General features: G+C 38.9%; 1 protein-coding gene across 1 annotated transcript in view; it reads left to right on the forward strand.

The window, feature by feature from the left end:
- Positions 1-16,549, forward strand: part of GLTSCR1L (GLTSCR1 like) — a 37,252-nt gene that overhangs the window by 9,473 nt on the left and 11,230 nt on the right. The window contains exons 2-5 of the mRNA XM_009279614.2: positions 6,930-6,978; positions 9,812-9,860; positions 9,943-10,011; positions 14,190-15,887. Of these exons, the coding sequence (XP_009277889.1) occupies positions 6,935-6,978; positions 9,812-9,860; positions 9,943-10,011; positions 14,190-15,887 (1,860 nt within the window). The 5' untranslated portion in view covers positions 6,930-6,934. The remainder of the gene's footprint in view (positions 1-6,929; positions 6,979-9,811; positions 9,861-9,942; positions 10,012-14,189; positions 15,888-16,549) is intronic.

The raw sequence follows: 16,549 nt of genomic DNA on the forward strand, positions 1-16,549 counted from the left end.
CCCCCCCCAGTTCAGAAGCATACTTACTGAGCAGTTAGCACTGTGAAAATTAATGGGAGTCGTGATGGAAGTTTGTGTGAGGGAAAGACTAAGGACTTCAACTCTGGGCTTTTTGCCTCTGCAGTCTGTGTGGAATCACCTAACGCTGCTGCGATCCTTTGATGTAATTTAACAAGGGATGGATGCTTGTATTGGGTTAACAGTTATCTTACATCTGTGTTAAAAAAGGATATGGGGGATAAAAATGTCGTAAATTTGGTCTAGCACACTCAGTTCACTATAATACCATTCTCTACAGTGACTATTACAGTAACTTTGATTTCTTCTGTTGTTGTTCTGATGATTATTGTTACAGTGACAATGTATTTCTTCAGGTATTCCATAGTGAAGTTACTATGAATGTTGGGATTGTAGATTAAAATTCTGGAGAATGGTGTCGAGCAACAGAATGGTACAGAAGATTTGATGGCTCAGATCCATTGTAAAGCATGACGGAGGTGGTATCAGAGTTCCTGCTGACTGGATGTGTACAAAATCTTGCGAGGATGGACACTGGATGTGTACACACACTGGATGTGTACAAAGAACTTGTGAGGATTAGTGGGCATACTTCGTGACTCAAACAGTAGTTGCTTCAGGTACTGCGTATGTTACTGTATGCAAGTTTGATTATCTCCCACTATAAAGCTGTAACTATAGTGGTCATTTCCTTGCTTTAAAGCATTGATTTCCAAAGGTCAGTGTTCACTCTCAGAAGTCATAGGCCAGCATGCTGCCAGTCAGGAATTGATCCCATGTAGTTGCACGGAAGTTACGAGTGTAGATTTTTACAACAGTTTTGCAGATAAACTTACTTACTTGTGGCTTACCACGTTTTGATGTTGATCATATCACACTTCTGGGAATTACTGTTCTGAATGTTGGTTTTCTAAACTAGCCGCTATCTTAGGCTTTTTCAAAATGTAAAAATAATATTTTACTGCTTTGTATCTGAAGTTATGTATTAAGGTTGTATGAAATTATAAAGGACTTTGAGAAAGGAAAACAATTCTTTTATGACAAGTTTAAAGTGAATTTTAAATCCAGTATTTACAGTGGTTTTGAATTCTTCCATTTTTTTAACATAAAAATCATGTACAGTATATGAAGTATGTATGAATAGTTGGACTGTTTCTGGACAAATCCAGTTTTAATGACTCTGCAGGTTATAGACCCTGCATATGTTGCATGATACTGTGGATTGGGTAGCATGGTGATGAAAAATGTAGGCTGATAAGGACCCCTGGAGGTTGTCTGGCCCTGCACCCCACTGTAGGCAGAACTAGCTTCAAAATTAGGACAGGTTGGTCAGGGCCGTTTGAGTTTTGAAAATTTCCAAAGAGGGTGATTCCACCCTCTTGCCTGAGCATTCTTGTTTGTGAACTTATTTTTTCCTTGTATCCGGTTGGGATTTTCTGTGTTGCATGTTTTGGCTGTTGCCTCATGTCTTGCTGCGCATTGATGAGAAGAGGCTGGCTCTGCTTGTATTAGTACCCTTTTTAGCTAGTGGCAGACTGCAGGTAGCACCTCGGTTAGCCTTCTGTTGTCCAGGTTGAAGAAATGCAGTTCCCTCAGACTTAGTGTCATGTGCCTGCAGGATTTTATTGGCACTTTGCTGGACTCTTTCAAGGTTTTTCTGTATTTCTTTTAAAGGGGTGGGTGTGTGTGTGGCAAAACTGGACACAGTATTTCAGATGGGAGCTCACAAGCGCTGAGTAGAGGGGAATAATCACTTCTGTCGACCTGCTGCCTGCACTGCAGCTAACGTGAGAGTGGTGGCTGTGTTAACTGTACGTGTGCGGCTACAGTCTGACAATTGCTTTAAGCTGGCTGAAGCACTGCTGCCTTCCCCTGTACTTAACTACCCAGCTCCCTTGTTCCTATTCCCTCTCTTGTGCTGGTACTAGCACTCTTGTAGCCCCGTGGCAAGCCAGAACCAAATCAAGAAGCTAATCCAAGTTGAAACAGATCAATGTATTTTGTCAGATCAATTTTCTGTTCCAGGTGACTGTCCAAAGCCTTGAGCTGACTCGGGGAAAGTGGATGAGAGGGGCGCAGGACTGCTCTCTTCCTCTCTCGTTGGTCTTTGCTCTGTAGTACGTGGGAGTGTTGAAAGGGAGGCAGAGGCTTTAAGGCCAAGTAATAACAGTCCCCCAGAGGATTGGCCTGCATAGCTGGGATTTCCTTGTCAGTTTTATTACTTTTACCTTTTCTTATATTCTGTTTGGGAGTGTGCCATAAAGGGCACTCTGGTTATTTCCCAGAAGGGGTAGGCAGTGCAGCTTCCACAAGTACGTGTGACCCAAGTTGAAGTATATACTGGGTTCACCGGTGCAGTAACAGGGGTATGAAATAAAAAGGGAGAGGCTTTGCTAATAATAAGTTACAGGGAATATCTGTGCTGGGTTGTGACTAATTAGTAAAGATTGCCCTTTGTAAATTAGTTGGATGCACCAGCAGGGCTGAGTTTGGCCTACTTATGATAAACAGATTGGTTTTTTTTTTTTATTTTTAAAAAAAAGACACTGTAGAACCGTATTGATGATAACTAGATATTTGTTAGGCTACATTGTAACAGCTCTCCAGCAGGTTGTATGAATCTTCCCAATCTGTATTTTCCCCCACCTGTCTCTAGCATGGGCTCTTGTCACGGCCCTGGGTGCACTGGTGGGCCCTGATGACCCAGACAGGCCTCACCTGCAGCCTCCACCCACACCCTTTGCCCATGGGCTGAAGCCCCTGTCAACTGATAGAAATACAGAAGTGAGTCAATCTTTAAGAGTCTAGGCTGGTGGTCTCCTTGCACACCCCTATTGGTAAAAGTTTTTTGAGCATGCACCCTCTCTATATATACATTTATTTACAAATTATATGCATATACTACTGAATTTCTAATATTTTCTTCCTGCACCCCAATGAATTGTCTTCAACGCACCCTGCTTTGAGACCACTGGTCTAGGCTACGTAACTCTAATCCTCTAATTCCACTCATTGTGTCGAGTTTTATTTTCAAACTGTCTTGGCTTAATACGGTTTATACCCATTTCATATATCAATCATTGATTTGGCCCACTATATGTTAAACAGTGAGGAGGACAGAATTTGTGTAACTAGTATATAGAAAACCTGAAAAGGTAGTCGGCAAGAAAAGCAGCAAACTTTTCTACCATTTGTGCTGTAGAAAACGTGTTAGGAAAATTTCAGAGCATAGGCTTGCTTTTATTAACACACTTTCGAATGATCATCTGTGTCAAGGTCATGCGTTGCTAAAGTTGCCCTCTTTTCTAAGTAGACTGAATGAATAGTTGCTTTTGGGTGTGCAAGGACTCGGTCTGATTATGCACCTCCTCTGTTGCTGTCCTAAAGTCAACAGGACACTAATCCTCATTGAAAATCTGCATCAGTTAAAAAGATTTAAACCTGCAGTTACGTGGTTATGTAGATCTTGGGTATGTGTGGCAAAATAGGAACAGAATTTAGTCTAAATAGGTAGGTTTGTGGCTTGGTTGTGATCTTGATTTTCTTTCACAGACCACATGTGTGCTGTTTAAATTGTGTGTTGGTCCTGTGGTATTTCACAAAAGCACTGCCCTGCAGCATCATGTTAGTGTAGTGTTACCTAGCCATCATTTGTGGGGATATTGAAATGGTAGTCATCTGTCTGTGCTTTATTTGCAGTTTCCAAGGTGCAGGAGCATGTAGCCCCTTAGGCTGCAAATGCTGATCAGAGCAACTTTTGAATGTAGCAAGAGCTGTGTATGATAGGTGTGTTCGTGGCTCTGTGATGGTACATTGATCAGCTGTATAAAAACTTTGTAATGGTTTTATACAAATTAGCTCTTCGGTAAACCAGCATTTAAAAAAAAAAAGTGACATAATATTTCTTTTTCATGTGTGTACAGAATTCTGCTAGTGATGACAAGAACGTTGTTAAAGCTTGTTAGGAAGATGCACTTCTGGAGGGTACTGGTTGTGGTTCTTGGTGTTTATCAAAAATGCAGCTGTTTGGGTTTTATTGTCTGTCGTAAACTGGTAGGAGTTTGCAATATGTTGGGTAGATTTTTCTTGTATCATGTTTGTGAAATGAGGAAAAACAACAAATTATTTTTTCTAATACAGCCAACTGCATGTTCAGCTAAAGGGCTGAACAGTGAAGAATATGTATTACAATTAAGATTTTCTCTCATTGGTGTTTTCATGCAATTTATTTTCCTTCTGATCATTATATGCAGGTTTTCAAGAATTTAGTGAACTTTCAAATTTGTCTAATTAGTGTTAGTAGTTTCAATACCCACAGGAGTAACAAAGTTCTGTGTGGTCACTTTCGGTAATCTTGAACCCTTATTGTAGTATAATCACAGAGAATATTTGGTTTGGTAAAGCAAAGACATTTTATTTTATTTAAATAACGATGTCAGTATTGCCATAGACACATGGGATGGGATTTTCAAAAGTAGGCATGCAGTGTGAAAACAAAGAGCATGTTGACTTTCGATAGAGCTGATTTTTACTTTTGGTTAGCTAGGAGTCTTTGAAACCTTGCTCTTGAGAGATGGATATGCTGTTTAGCTCTTAGAGGAAATAACAGCTTTCTGTAAGTACTACTAACAGTGCAGTTAAAACAGAATGCTAATCGCTTATTAATTTGCTCTTACTAATGTACATTTAAATTTCGTGACATCATAAAATGTGTTATTTGCTTAGCATTAAATTGCAAGATCAGTGCTCATGCTGGTGGCTGTATGCAACAGTGAGCAGATGTAATACTGAATCATGGGAGAAATTATTTTTCTTAGCATGCATAATCACCTAATGAATGCTGATTTTGCCGACATTTGAGGTAGTTCTCTGTAGCTGTGCTTTGTTTTCCTGTTCTCCCAGAGAGGTGATACTGAGGGATTCTCACAGCGATGTGTGCTCTGGTTCTGCTTCACCGTCGCTGTAAGCTATAGCGCACAGGAGATTGAAGAAAAAAAATCTTGAGTGAGGCTATGCAGTATAGAGGACAGGGTACCCTCTGCTAGTCTAAAGTATAAACCAGTTTCAGAATCAGTGGAGTATAAAAAAATTTCAGGAAAGATGTTACAGAATCACAGGACAGCTGAGGTGGGAAGGGAGGTCTGGAGATGACCTCATCCAATGTCCTGCTTACAGCAAGCTCAGCCAGAGCAGGCTTCTTGGGGCTGTGGTCCAGCTGGGTTCTGGGTATCTCTAAGGATGGAGACTCCATAACCTTGCTGGAAAACCTGTGCCAGTATTTGACTGCCCTCAGGGTTTAAAAAAAAAATATTTTTTTTTCTTGTGTTTAAATAGATTTGTTTGTTTTGATTTGTGCCCCTTGACTCTTGTTCATTCACTGGATACCACTGAGAAGAGTTTGGCTCAGTCTTCTTTACACCCTCCCACCAGGTATTTATACACAGGGGTAAGATTCCCCCATAGCCTTCTGTTCCCCAGACGGAAGAGTCCTGGTGCTCTCAGCCTCTTGTATAACATGCTTCAGTCCCTTCATTGTCTTAATCATTATGGAGATCTGTATGAGGGAGAGCCTTCATGTGTATCTGGTCAGGCAGAGTAAGTTTCTATTTGGCAAGAAGTAAGAGAGCAAAATGAATTAAAGCCAAAACTATATTAACAAATTTGAGTGATAAGTATGATAGCAGACTTTTTAAGGGAAGATGAGAAGAAAACAAGCATGGAATGCACAGTGATCAATTTAATGTGATTAGAAGATACTGTGAAGGTGAGATTGGATAACTAAATGGAAGCCAGGGCACCAAGAGGTTTAGGAAATGCTAGCATCAGTTGATAATTGAACTGGTGGATTAGGTGGGATCTTTACAGAGAGAATAAGGGAGGATAAAGTGGTCCTGAGAGTTACTGACAGGGAAAAGGGAGAAGGTACGGTCTCAGATGATATTCTGAGAGTTACGGTGAACAGGAGAACCAGGATATGCAAACAGAAGCTTCGAAGGAACAGCGATTGGAGGAAAGAGTGGTGGAACGTTTGGTACAGGCAGCACCCGACCGAGTAGGCAGTGCGTAAGAGAGTTGGTGGTCATGATATTGTGAGGCTAAAAATGCTCTGCACCCAGTGAATGGATGCTTACATTCAGTTTGGCTAATAGAAATGAATTCCCCACCCGTTGTTAAAAGGGTTGTCAGAACTCTGTACTATTAATCACAAGTTCATTCAAGTACACTTCTGAGTATTGTTGAGGAGAAACTGGAAGTGGCCATATTGTCACTAGCAATAGCTACGAAAGGTCTACTAGAAAATAGTGTTCTTTTTAATGCTTTTTAATGTCTTGGCTGTAGTTCTGGTTCTGGCCTGTAACAGCACCATCATGATACTGACCCAAATTTGTTTACCTTTTTGGCTGGTCAGTATTGTAGCCACTAATTTGTAACAGTCTTTGTAGGTTCTGTAGTGTTTGGTTATTCCCTCACTGGGATTAGTTTGGGAGTAAATTCCTATAGAAGCATTTTAATTGGAGTCTTGAGATTGCATTCAGTGTTGATTTTTTTTTTTTACTATTTTTTTAAGTCATAGAAGTTCTGTTTAATCAGTTTGGTTAATCATTTGTCTTTCTCCAATTTAGAAGTCCTAAAAAAACCCCCTAAATGGTAAAACATTGCATGGGATTTTGTATATCATTACGTGTGACTGAATTTGATTTTGAGATAAATCAGTGGATCTCTGTAGAAGGTGCAGGTTTATTTATGAACTTTGCCAGTAGTAGACATCTGTAAACTTCATAAATTATTTAATAAAAAATACTGAGATATTCTAAATTGGTTTTATCAATTAGATAATTTTTTTTTTATTGTTGAAAGCAATCTTTTGTTTGACACGTATCAAATATCCATACTTTCCGTTTTTGTTCTAGTTGTCATGGATGATGACGATGATGAATCCTGTCTCCTTGATCTTATTGGGTAAGTTTTCCTTAAGCAATTCTTTCAGAAAAGTTGGGAAAAATGATTTTGCAAAATCATCTTCTGGAAGGTGATTTTATGTCAGTATTGTCTCAAGACTAGGTTGACTTGCAAATTAAATGAGTAGCTGTGCTTCACTTGCTCCATGTGGAGATGTGTGTATCACAAAGCCTTCAATCCTGGTATATGCTAGCTGACAGTCCACTTGCTGGCATTCCCCTCGAGAGAGGCTGAAGAATGAGTGTGCATGGAGGTTGGGTTCTCTTCTCAGCTAGTGGTAATATCAGGTTGGCATTGAAGCATGTTACTAGGGATGTTGTTACAAACTTCATTGCAAAGAACGATTTTTTTGGATTAAAAAAAATAAAGATCTCAATTTTTTTGAGTAGTGGAACTAGATACTTTGTTAACACTATGCTTGTATTTTAAAGGGAAAAGTAAAATTATTCTTAATTATAAATACTTAATTTCTACTAATAACACGCATTTGCATAAGAACGTTAGAAAAATAGAGTTGCTACCCAGTACTGTTAAGTATTCACATCAAACAAGAATTTGTCAGCATTTTGTTGCAAGATACTTGATTTTAATAAAATTTTAAATGGTCCTGTTTTTCGGGTTTTTTTTCTTTTTTTCCCGCATTATTTCCGTAACAGATTTATTTGGAGGTTTATAATTCCATGTGGGAATCTCAAAAAATAATTAGGATAGCTGAAGCTTTTTGTGGATTATATATGTGACAGGTTACCTTCCTTTGGCAAACATTCATGTCAGTATTCAAGAACAGATAATATGCTATAATGCATTTAAAACATAAGAAGAAAATTGAACATTTCATATACAATACTTTGTTCAAACTCTGCCAGAAATTAGCATGACATCAGTCTCGTAGCAGCTGCTAAAAGTTTGTCTCTGCTTCATGCAATAATTTTTTACTGTCTTGAATGTAGTAGATAAGTAGGCCTCTTACCTTTCTCACGCACTCAAAGCTTCCAGCGAAACCAGTGAGAGCTTTAACTTGAGAAAAAACAAAGTATTGCCACAGTGGCTGCTGTAGTTTGGGGGTTACTCTGTGGATGCTATAGCAAAAGCAGTGCCAGTAGTGGCTCACAGTTATATTGTGTGAAGTATACTGTGCAAGATGACTGATTGTAGCCATATGAAAACACATCCTGCTTGGAACAGAAAGATGATAATTGACTGCATGGGACAATTAAGTGCTCTGTCATGAGCATGAATCACAAGGATCCTGGTACAAGTTCACAGGTGGTCCAGAAAATGAAGTGCTCTCTCTACAGATGAGTGTTTGTGTGAAAAATTACAGTGTTCTTCCTGCTGCTGGCAGCAATTACTGTCTTAAGCGTCTAGAAGAATGGAAAACAGCATTTTTTTTCCCATCTGACCTTTGATTTCAGTAAGTGCCTTCTAAAATTACTTCCTTACTAAAGACAATATTTAAGGTGATGAAGTGTTCTTCATTTTTAATTGCATTTTTCATGATTTAAAGCCAGTGAGTGTAAATAGTATTAAACGGTCTGGTTATTTACCAGTAAAACTCATAAGCATGATAGAACCTTAGATCATGAGTTCTATTCTCCTTAATTCTTGAAATTTAGTGTAATCTAAAATGACGTTTTAGCTTGAAAATATATGTAACCACTTCTATGTTGTAAGCATAATTGTACCATAAAGTCCCTGCCAAGTACTGTCTGTTTAACACGTCTTTTGTAAACACATGAATTCGGTTAGTTTTTTAAATGAAAAAAAGAGAACTAGAGGTGTATTTGTGCTTTTAGAAGACTAGCTGTAAACCTGGAAGATCTTTAATTTGTTCCCTCTTTATTTTCTAGGATGATCAAGAGAGAAGGAGAGATGTTTTGAATTAATATTTTTTTACATGAGAATCTCCTGCTTCTCAAAAATGTCTTACTATTACTTGTTAATCGATAAAGATGTTTTAGAATCAAAAAACTCCATGTCATTTTACTCTTCATGCTAATGGACATGTTAGGAAATGCTGTATAATTGTATTAAAATAATCCCATGTAATGCAACCTTCTGATGTTTTTTTACTTGGTCTATATGTGCAGTTACATTAATGTATGTTTGATTTGTTTGAATTTCCAACACTCATTCAGACCACATTTTTAATCTGAGTTTTATTCAGTGATAGTGCTAAGTTAATGAAATATACTGAAATTGTATTTCATAGTATTTAATCAGTTATTTCTATGGTTGATTTCACTTGGAAAAGGTGCTTTTTTTTTTTTTTCTCCAAGTGAAGGGACTGTTACTCTGGCAAGCATAAGTTTAGAAAAGCTTAATGTTAAGGGTGGCAGGAAACATGTTAAAGATACAGGTTTGTAAATACCCTATTGACTTAGGCACTAGCTAAACAGGCATTATAGTTTATCTCTGTAGAAGAGATGGTACCTGTTATAGTTCTCATGTTATTTGGTGGTAGTATTTTCCTTAGGTTTTGTACTATGTGCTGTCATAAAATACTGTGTGTTTTAAGAGAATATGAGTAATACCCTCATAAAGAGAAGTAAAGTAGAATGCAACTAAAACTTTGTGATGAACGTACTTTATTGCTTGAAATGCCTTGGTACGATGACAGCAAATACGATCAACATCTGAAAATTGTGCTGATACAGAAACACAGATCCTCAAATGGTATAAACTTTCAGCTTTGCATTGGAGTCAGTGAAAGAAATGTGTTTTTGCTATAGACCTGATACATGTGAATACAGTATCTGGCTTAGTTAAATTAGCCTCATTAGCAGAAAGAGCTTCCTAAAAGTGGTAACTTTTTTTTTTCCTCCCCCTTAAGGGACCCACAGGCGCTGAATTATTTTCTACATGGACCTAGTAGTAAATCTGTAAGTAGCATTCCTGTGTATTAGACACACATAAGCTTCATTGAATGTATTATTTCTAAACATGATTTTTGTCTTTTACCAGAGCAATGAAGACTTAACTAATGCAGAATATTCTGTAGCCAACTCAAATTCAATTTTCGCCAACTCCAATGTAAGTGGTCAGGAGATAAATTGTATTTGTACTGAGATTGCATGCTTTTGTTGCGGCCTTACTTGGCTTTTATAAAACTGAATGAAGTAGATGTGGGTTTTGACCTTTTTCATATGAAAATTCTGAATGCTAACATAGAACTACTTCATGCTGTTAATATTTTAAGTATTTCATTGGGTTTTCAGTGGGGAATTAATCGAAAGATACTGCACTGTTGGCCCCTGTCTTGTAAATATGTAAACCAGCTTGCTGAGCAGTGAAAATACTCTCCGGTGTAACTCTCTCCAGTAAACTGGTCTTGTAATTTAAGGTCTACATTTGACCACTACTACATCTACAGTCACTAAGAAGTTAGTCATTCATACATTGTCTGTGTATGTTAGAATGGTTTTGTTTCTTATTTCTAAGCTAGCAATTTTTTTAAATTAATGAATGGGGTTTTTTGTTCTTTAGACTGAATAGCTAGCTTGGGATATTTCCTTCCTGTAAGTTCAGTGTTAGGGAAATCACTTTAAATTCATTAGGTGTTGCAAGTAGTCTTTAGTATTCCTTCTTCGCCTGGAGTGTATTGCAGCCCTGGATCAAGTTTTACCCAATGAGGTCGTAGAATCCCCATCCTTGGAGATAAAGCCAAGGCTGATCTGCTCTAGTGCTGGCAATAGTCCTCCTTTGAGTAGAAGGTTGGACTAGATGACTTCCAGAGATCCCTTCTGACCTACATTTCTTTGATTTCATTGGTGTGTTTTTTAAAAAACCTGAATTCTTCATCCCACAATTCAGTTATTTCAACACATAGAGTAGGGCTTCCTTGGTAATTCCTCTTTCTGTTGTACTGTTGTCTTGACTCTGTCTGTTTGTCCCATGTTCCTAACAGATACGTGGATATGCTTGTAGGTGTGTAGGGACCTTAAATAATTGGCATAAATAAATCCTGAAAACTGTTTATCTGTGCGTAGAGAACTAATGACTTTTCTGTAGCCACAGCAGTGTGATGTGAAGTGTTTGCCCTGTCCTTTCCCTTTCAATATCATTATTAAATATTGTAGAAGAAACATACGTTGAGTGACAGTTCTTTCTCCAGATAAGCTGGTTGAGATAATGGTTGGGGAGTGGGGTACCAACAGTAATAGGGTGTGCCCAATTTTCAGCTAATCAGGAACAATGGTTTCAACTTGGTACCAGGCTAGTTATTATCGGACAGCAGCTTCCTGTATGCAACATGGCAGAGGTGGGTTCTGAGGACTCATCCTAAGAAAAATGAGGTTATGGGGGAAAAAGGGTGACATGTGACATGCTTTTGTCATAGCCTAGACTTCCTAGTTGTTCTTTGTAGAGATTCTTCTGATAAGCATGAATAGGTGGGCAGGAGTCGGAGGTGTATTTCTAGTGTATTTTCGGAAGGTGAGTTTTTGGAGTAATTTTGAGAGGGAGTGGGAGATTCTGGGCAAGGTGGGATTGTTGCGTAGGGAGTAGCAGTTGGGAGAAACAAAAATATTTGGTGAAAGCCAAAAGAGCTTTCTGGTATATGAGATTGGGGGGGATAGGTAGTCTAGAAGGCAGGTGATCAGAGGAGCAGGGATTTCTAGTTTGTGTTCCTAGGATGGCTTACTGTATTTTCATTCTCCAGCACTTGTTCCTCTCATGCTCTGTTCTCATCCTTTTGTATCTTCATAATGAATACCAATGCCATCTTCTCTTCCCTCCCTCCCTCGCACGAGAGCCCTGTGCTGACCTAAGTGAAGAACGACTTGATTGCATGGATTCTTATAGTGCATTGTGAAGCAACAAGGGGTATCTAAAATATAAATAGATGGTTTCACAGTCCCTGCTTATAATGTAAGATGCCTGAAAAGTTAAAGGCTTCTGACGTTTTCATTGTTAAAATTTTTGCAGATACTGAAAGTTCTGTCTTTGTACGTATTCAGAATTGCTACCATGAAGTAGGATTGACTGTCTTGATGCAGGCTTTGTGCCTTTCAGTGGCAGAGTTTACAAATTCAGTGTCTCAGCCAACACCTAACACAAACAAGATTAAGTTCCTGCTGACTGAAGGATGAGAAAGCAGTGTCCACTTGCCCCCCCCCCCCCCCCCCCCGCCCGCTCTTCCTCCCCTTCCACCCCCTCCAGGTTGGTTTCCTTGGGTGGTCGTCAGTCTCTGTTACAACCCTCATGAGAGGGTCCCTCAGCCATTGCCCTATTACCTGGGTTGTACTCGGCGACTGCTTCCACCTTCCTATTATAGAATAGTAGAACAGCTTAAGAGAGCAGAATATTCGTGGAGCCAGCGAGAATAAGACTTTCGTTGGTAAGCAGATTCATGAAGTTGCAGAGGCACTAATTTCTTGCTGTGAAATGAGGATGGTGTTCTGCATGGCTGTTCAGAATCTGAGCAGCAGTGATTCAGATGTTAGCTTGGAAGGTCCCTGGTTCCAGTTCATGCACATAAAATCATTTTTGGATGTTAAACAGTCTTGGGAGCAGGGAATGAAACTTAAGATTCTTCATTCCAGTGGGAGAGTTTCAAGCTATTAATCTTGATTGCGTGTAATATTATTTATTATTACTATTGCTATTATTAGTAATAGTTGTAGTGTTAGTACTAACTGGAATAGCATTAACTGGAGCCCTCTTAAGTTACACAGTCGTGAAAGATTTCAGATTGGTCATTGTCACTGGAGACAAGTTACAGATGCAATAGGGAATTCTCTACAAGAACCTGACAGTTATGAGTCCTAATAATGCCCTAGTTAGTGACTCCTTTTTGCTCTGCCTCATGGTAGCTAGGTACAGTTGAGAATCTGATTTGAAATTTTAGGTGTTCATGAGATGCAGACATCAAGACATTTAAGTACTAGTGTAATTCCTTCTGTTAACATTAAATGTAAAAATATTTATTGTAATTTTATAATTGTATTTTGAAAATATTTTACTGAATTTTAAGAACAATCTCTTAATGTTTTAAAACATTACCGAAGTTTTATAAACTACACAGGCTGATTCAGAAACAGATTGGGGTAAAATTCTGAATAAATACGCTTGGGGAACTGAAGTTAGGGTGGGGACATTATTGCATGTGATAATTACGGCTTGCAGCATCTTCACACTGTTTATATGAGGTGAAAATGAGCGTCTATGACCTTCAAGGAGTGAAGGCTCAGAGTATGAAGGTGACTGATAATTTCACACTCACATTTTGCATTTATCCTGACCTAAAAAGAAACTGGATGTTGTCTTTGAATAGTTGAGATATGATTTTGCAGTTTAGAAAAGTGTACTCTGTCTAACTTAAAGATATTGCAAGTAGTATTATGCATTTAAATTTGTCATTCCACTTGTAGAAACCTGATACTTGTGTTGTCTAGAGTTTCTGGACATAGTTTTGTTTTAGGAAAATTTTATTGATCATAGACCAGAGTTAAGTAGGTTCTGATTTTCCTTATCACAGTATTTATGGATGTAGATTTGAAGGATTTTTTCATTCAAGGTGCCACTTAAGATTAGCTGTGGTTTCAATCTTTATAGTTCTTGGTAATCTTTTTACTAGCATAAACCACAAAGTCTGTAGCATTGTTTTTCTTACTGCTTTGTTTCTAAAATTTTTCTAAACAAAGAATTAGTGCAATTCCTTAACTTTATGAAATGGTCACTAGTTTGCACTGTGTGACTATAGAAATATTGGTAGGATTTTGGAGATGGATCTCATTTGATAGAGGAAGTCGGTGAAAGAGCAGCTTTCTCCTGTCTTTTCCCTGCTACTACTGTTGCTACTGAAACCTTGCACCGATTGAGTTAGAGTGGAGGTCTTTTCACTCCTCCTCTCTTTTATTCTTTTGCCCATACAGTACTCAGCTTGAGCAAGGGAAAATGGTACTTAAAGAGCATGTCACATCCTCTTGAAACAGTGCAGCTGCAGAGCTGAGTGCTGTGGAATTGGGAGATTTGAGAAGTGAAGGGAGAGTAGTGTCTCCAGCAGTCTGTTGTGAGGGCGTGAGTGGAGTGTAAGTGACGCACATGTTTATGCTGCCCCACTGTATGGGATGAACGGCACCTTATATACATACTATGCAAAGAATATAATTTTGTAAAGAAAGTTTGCTTGCATGAAAAAAAGGTTAATGGGGAAACAAGGTAGAGCTGGGAATTTACGAAAATTGTTTCTTTCTTGTTTTGCATTTCAGAACACTGATCCTAAGTCGTCTGTAAAAGGTGTAAGCAGTCAGCTTGGAGAGGGGCCTAGTGATGGACTGCAGCTGTCCAGTAGCCTTCAGTTTCTTGAAGATGAACTTGTATCTTCTCCTTTACCTGATCTTACTGAGGATCAGCCTTTTGATATTCTTCAGAAGTCCTTGCAGGAGGCCAATATTACTGAACAGACTTTGGCAGAAGAGGCATATTTGGATGCCAGTGTAGGTTCTAGCCAACAGTTTGCACAAGCTCAGCTTCATCCTTCTTCATCAGCATCCTTTACTCAGGCTTCTAATGTTTCTAATTACTCAGGTCAGACGTTGCAACCTATAGGAGTTACTCAAGTGGTACAGCAACCTGTTGGAGCATCTTTTGCAAGCAATACAGTCGGTGTGCAACATGGCTTTATGCAACATGTCGGAATTAGTGTTCCCAGCCAGCATTTGTCTAACAGCAGCCAGATTAGTGGTTCTGGGCAGATACAGCTAATTGGTTCATTTAGTAATCAACCTTCCATGATGACCATTAATAACCTTGATGGATCTCAGATTATACTGAAAGGCAATGGTCAACAAACACCTGCAAACATGAGTAGTGGCCTGTTGGTTCATAGACAAACTCCAAATGGTAACTCACTGTTTGGTAACTCAAATTCAAGTCCAGTAGCACAACCTGTAACTGTTCCGTTTAACAGCACAAATTTTCAGACGTCATTGCCTGTCCATAATATCATCATTCAGAGGGGTTTGGCACCAAACTCTAACAAAGTTCCCATTAATATCCAACCAAAGCCTATCCAGATGGGTCAGCAGACTGCTTACAATGTGAATAACTTGGGAATACAGCAACATCACGTACAGCAAGGGATTCCGTTTGCTTCTGCAAACTCACCTCAGAGTTCAGTAGTTGGTCCTCACATGTCTGTTAATATTGTTAATCAACAAAATACAAGAAAATCAGTTACACCTCAGACAGTTAGCAATGCTGGAGGTAGTATTGTTATCCATTCTCCTATGGGACAGCCTCATGCACCTCAAAACCAGTTTCTCATACCTACAAGTTTGTCTGTTAATTCTAATTCAGTTCATCATGTCCAGGCCATAAATGGGCAACTTCTTCAGACTCAGCCTTCCCAGCTGGTTCCTAGCCAAGTGTCTGCTGAGCATGTAATGCTCAACAGGAACTCTACAAACATGCTAAGAGCCAACCAGTCGTATTCAGGACAGATGCTGAATAATCAGAACACAGCTGTTCAGCTTGTTTCCGGCCAGACATTCACAGCTCCTGGAAACCAAGTTATAGTAAATCACGGAACTTCACAAATTGTTGGTGGACAGGTGCCACTGCAGCAGGCGTCACCAACGGTGTTGCATTTGTCACCCAGTCAAGCTAATGTTTCTCAAGGTAGATCGGGTTTTACTACGATGTCACCTGGGCAGTCTACAGTCTCGAATATGTCAGCTTCTAATCGATTTGCTGTCGCAAGTTCCTCTGGTTCAGTACATCCTAGCTTGGGACCATCAGTTCAGTCTGTCGCACCAGGAGGAAACTTTACTGGAGATCAGCTCACGCAGAACAGAACTCAAGTTCCTGTCAGTGCATCGCATCGTCTTCCAGCATCCTCTTCCAAATCTATCAGCACCTTTAGTCACACGTCAGTTGGAGTAACACAACAGTTCGCCTTTGGTCAGGTATGAAAGCTGCTTGAGAATGTAGCCAAAGAAATGCTTCTAAGCTATGCCAAAATCTGGTTAGCAAAGTATTAAAGCTGGTGTTAATACAGAGAACGTTAATTTTGCTAGTTTGTATTGTTACAAATACTGTGGAACTGCTGAAAATTACTGTAACCCAGAGATACCATTTCACTCAGTATTTTCTGAAGTCTATCACCGAGTGAATGAGTCTGTCACTTTCATTAATTCAGAAGATTTTGTTGGTGATTTACAGTAATATTTTCAGAACTGCTTAGCACTGATTTATTTCTGCTCCCATTTAAAGGAATGGACATTGTAAGATTATACAACTATGAGCTCTCCTGAAAATCTTACCGTAGAGCTAGATGTAAAGGCTCGGGTACGTTCTTAGCACTTACAAGTCTTTTGACCTCACTAAAAACTATGCATGTGTTTTCAAGATTTGACCTATTCGAATTAGAGATGAAAGGTTTCTTGGGTTTCTCTTTGTTATTTACCATACAAAATTAATCTGTTAAAACTTAACCTTTTTGGCATTTTGCCCACTGTAGTTTTGTGTGTCTGGAGCAGTTAGAAGCTTTCAAATTTGAAGCAAAGACAAGGCAAGAGGTGTTTCTTAGAATCCTTAACAGAAAATACCTTTTAAAGCAGTTTGTAAA

Source organism: Aptenodytes forsteri, unplaced genomic scaffold (genome assembly GCF_000699145.1).
Source record: "Aptenodytes forsteri isolate BGI_AS27 unplaced genomic scaffold, ASM69914v1 Scaffold195, whole genome shotgun sequence".
Lineage (NCBI taxonomy): Eukaryota > Metazoa > Chordata > Aves > Sphenisciformes > Spheniscidae > Aptenodytes > Aptenodytes forsteri.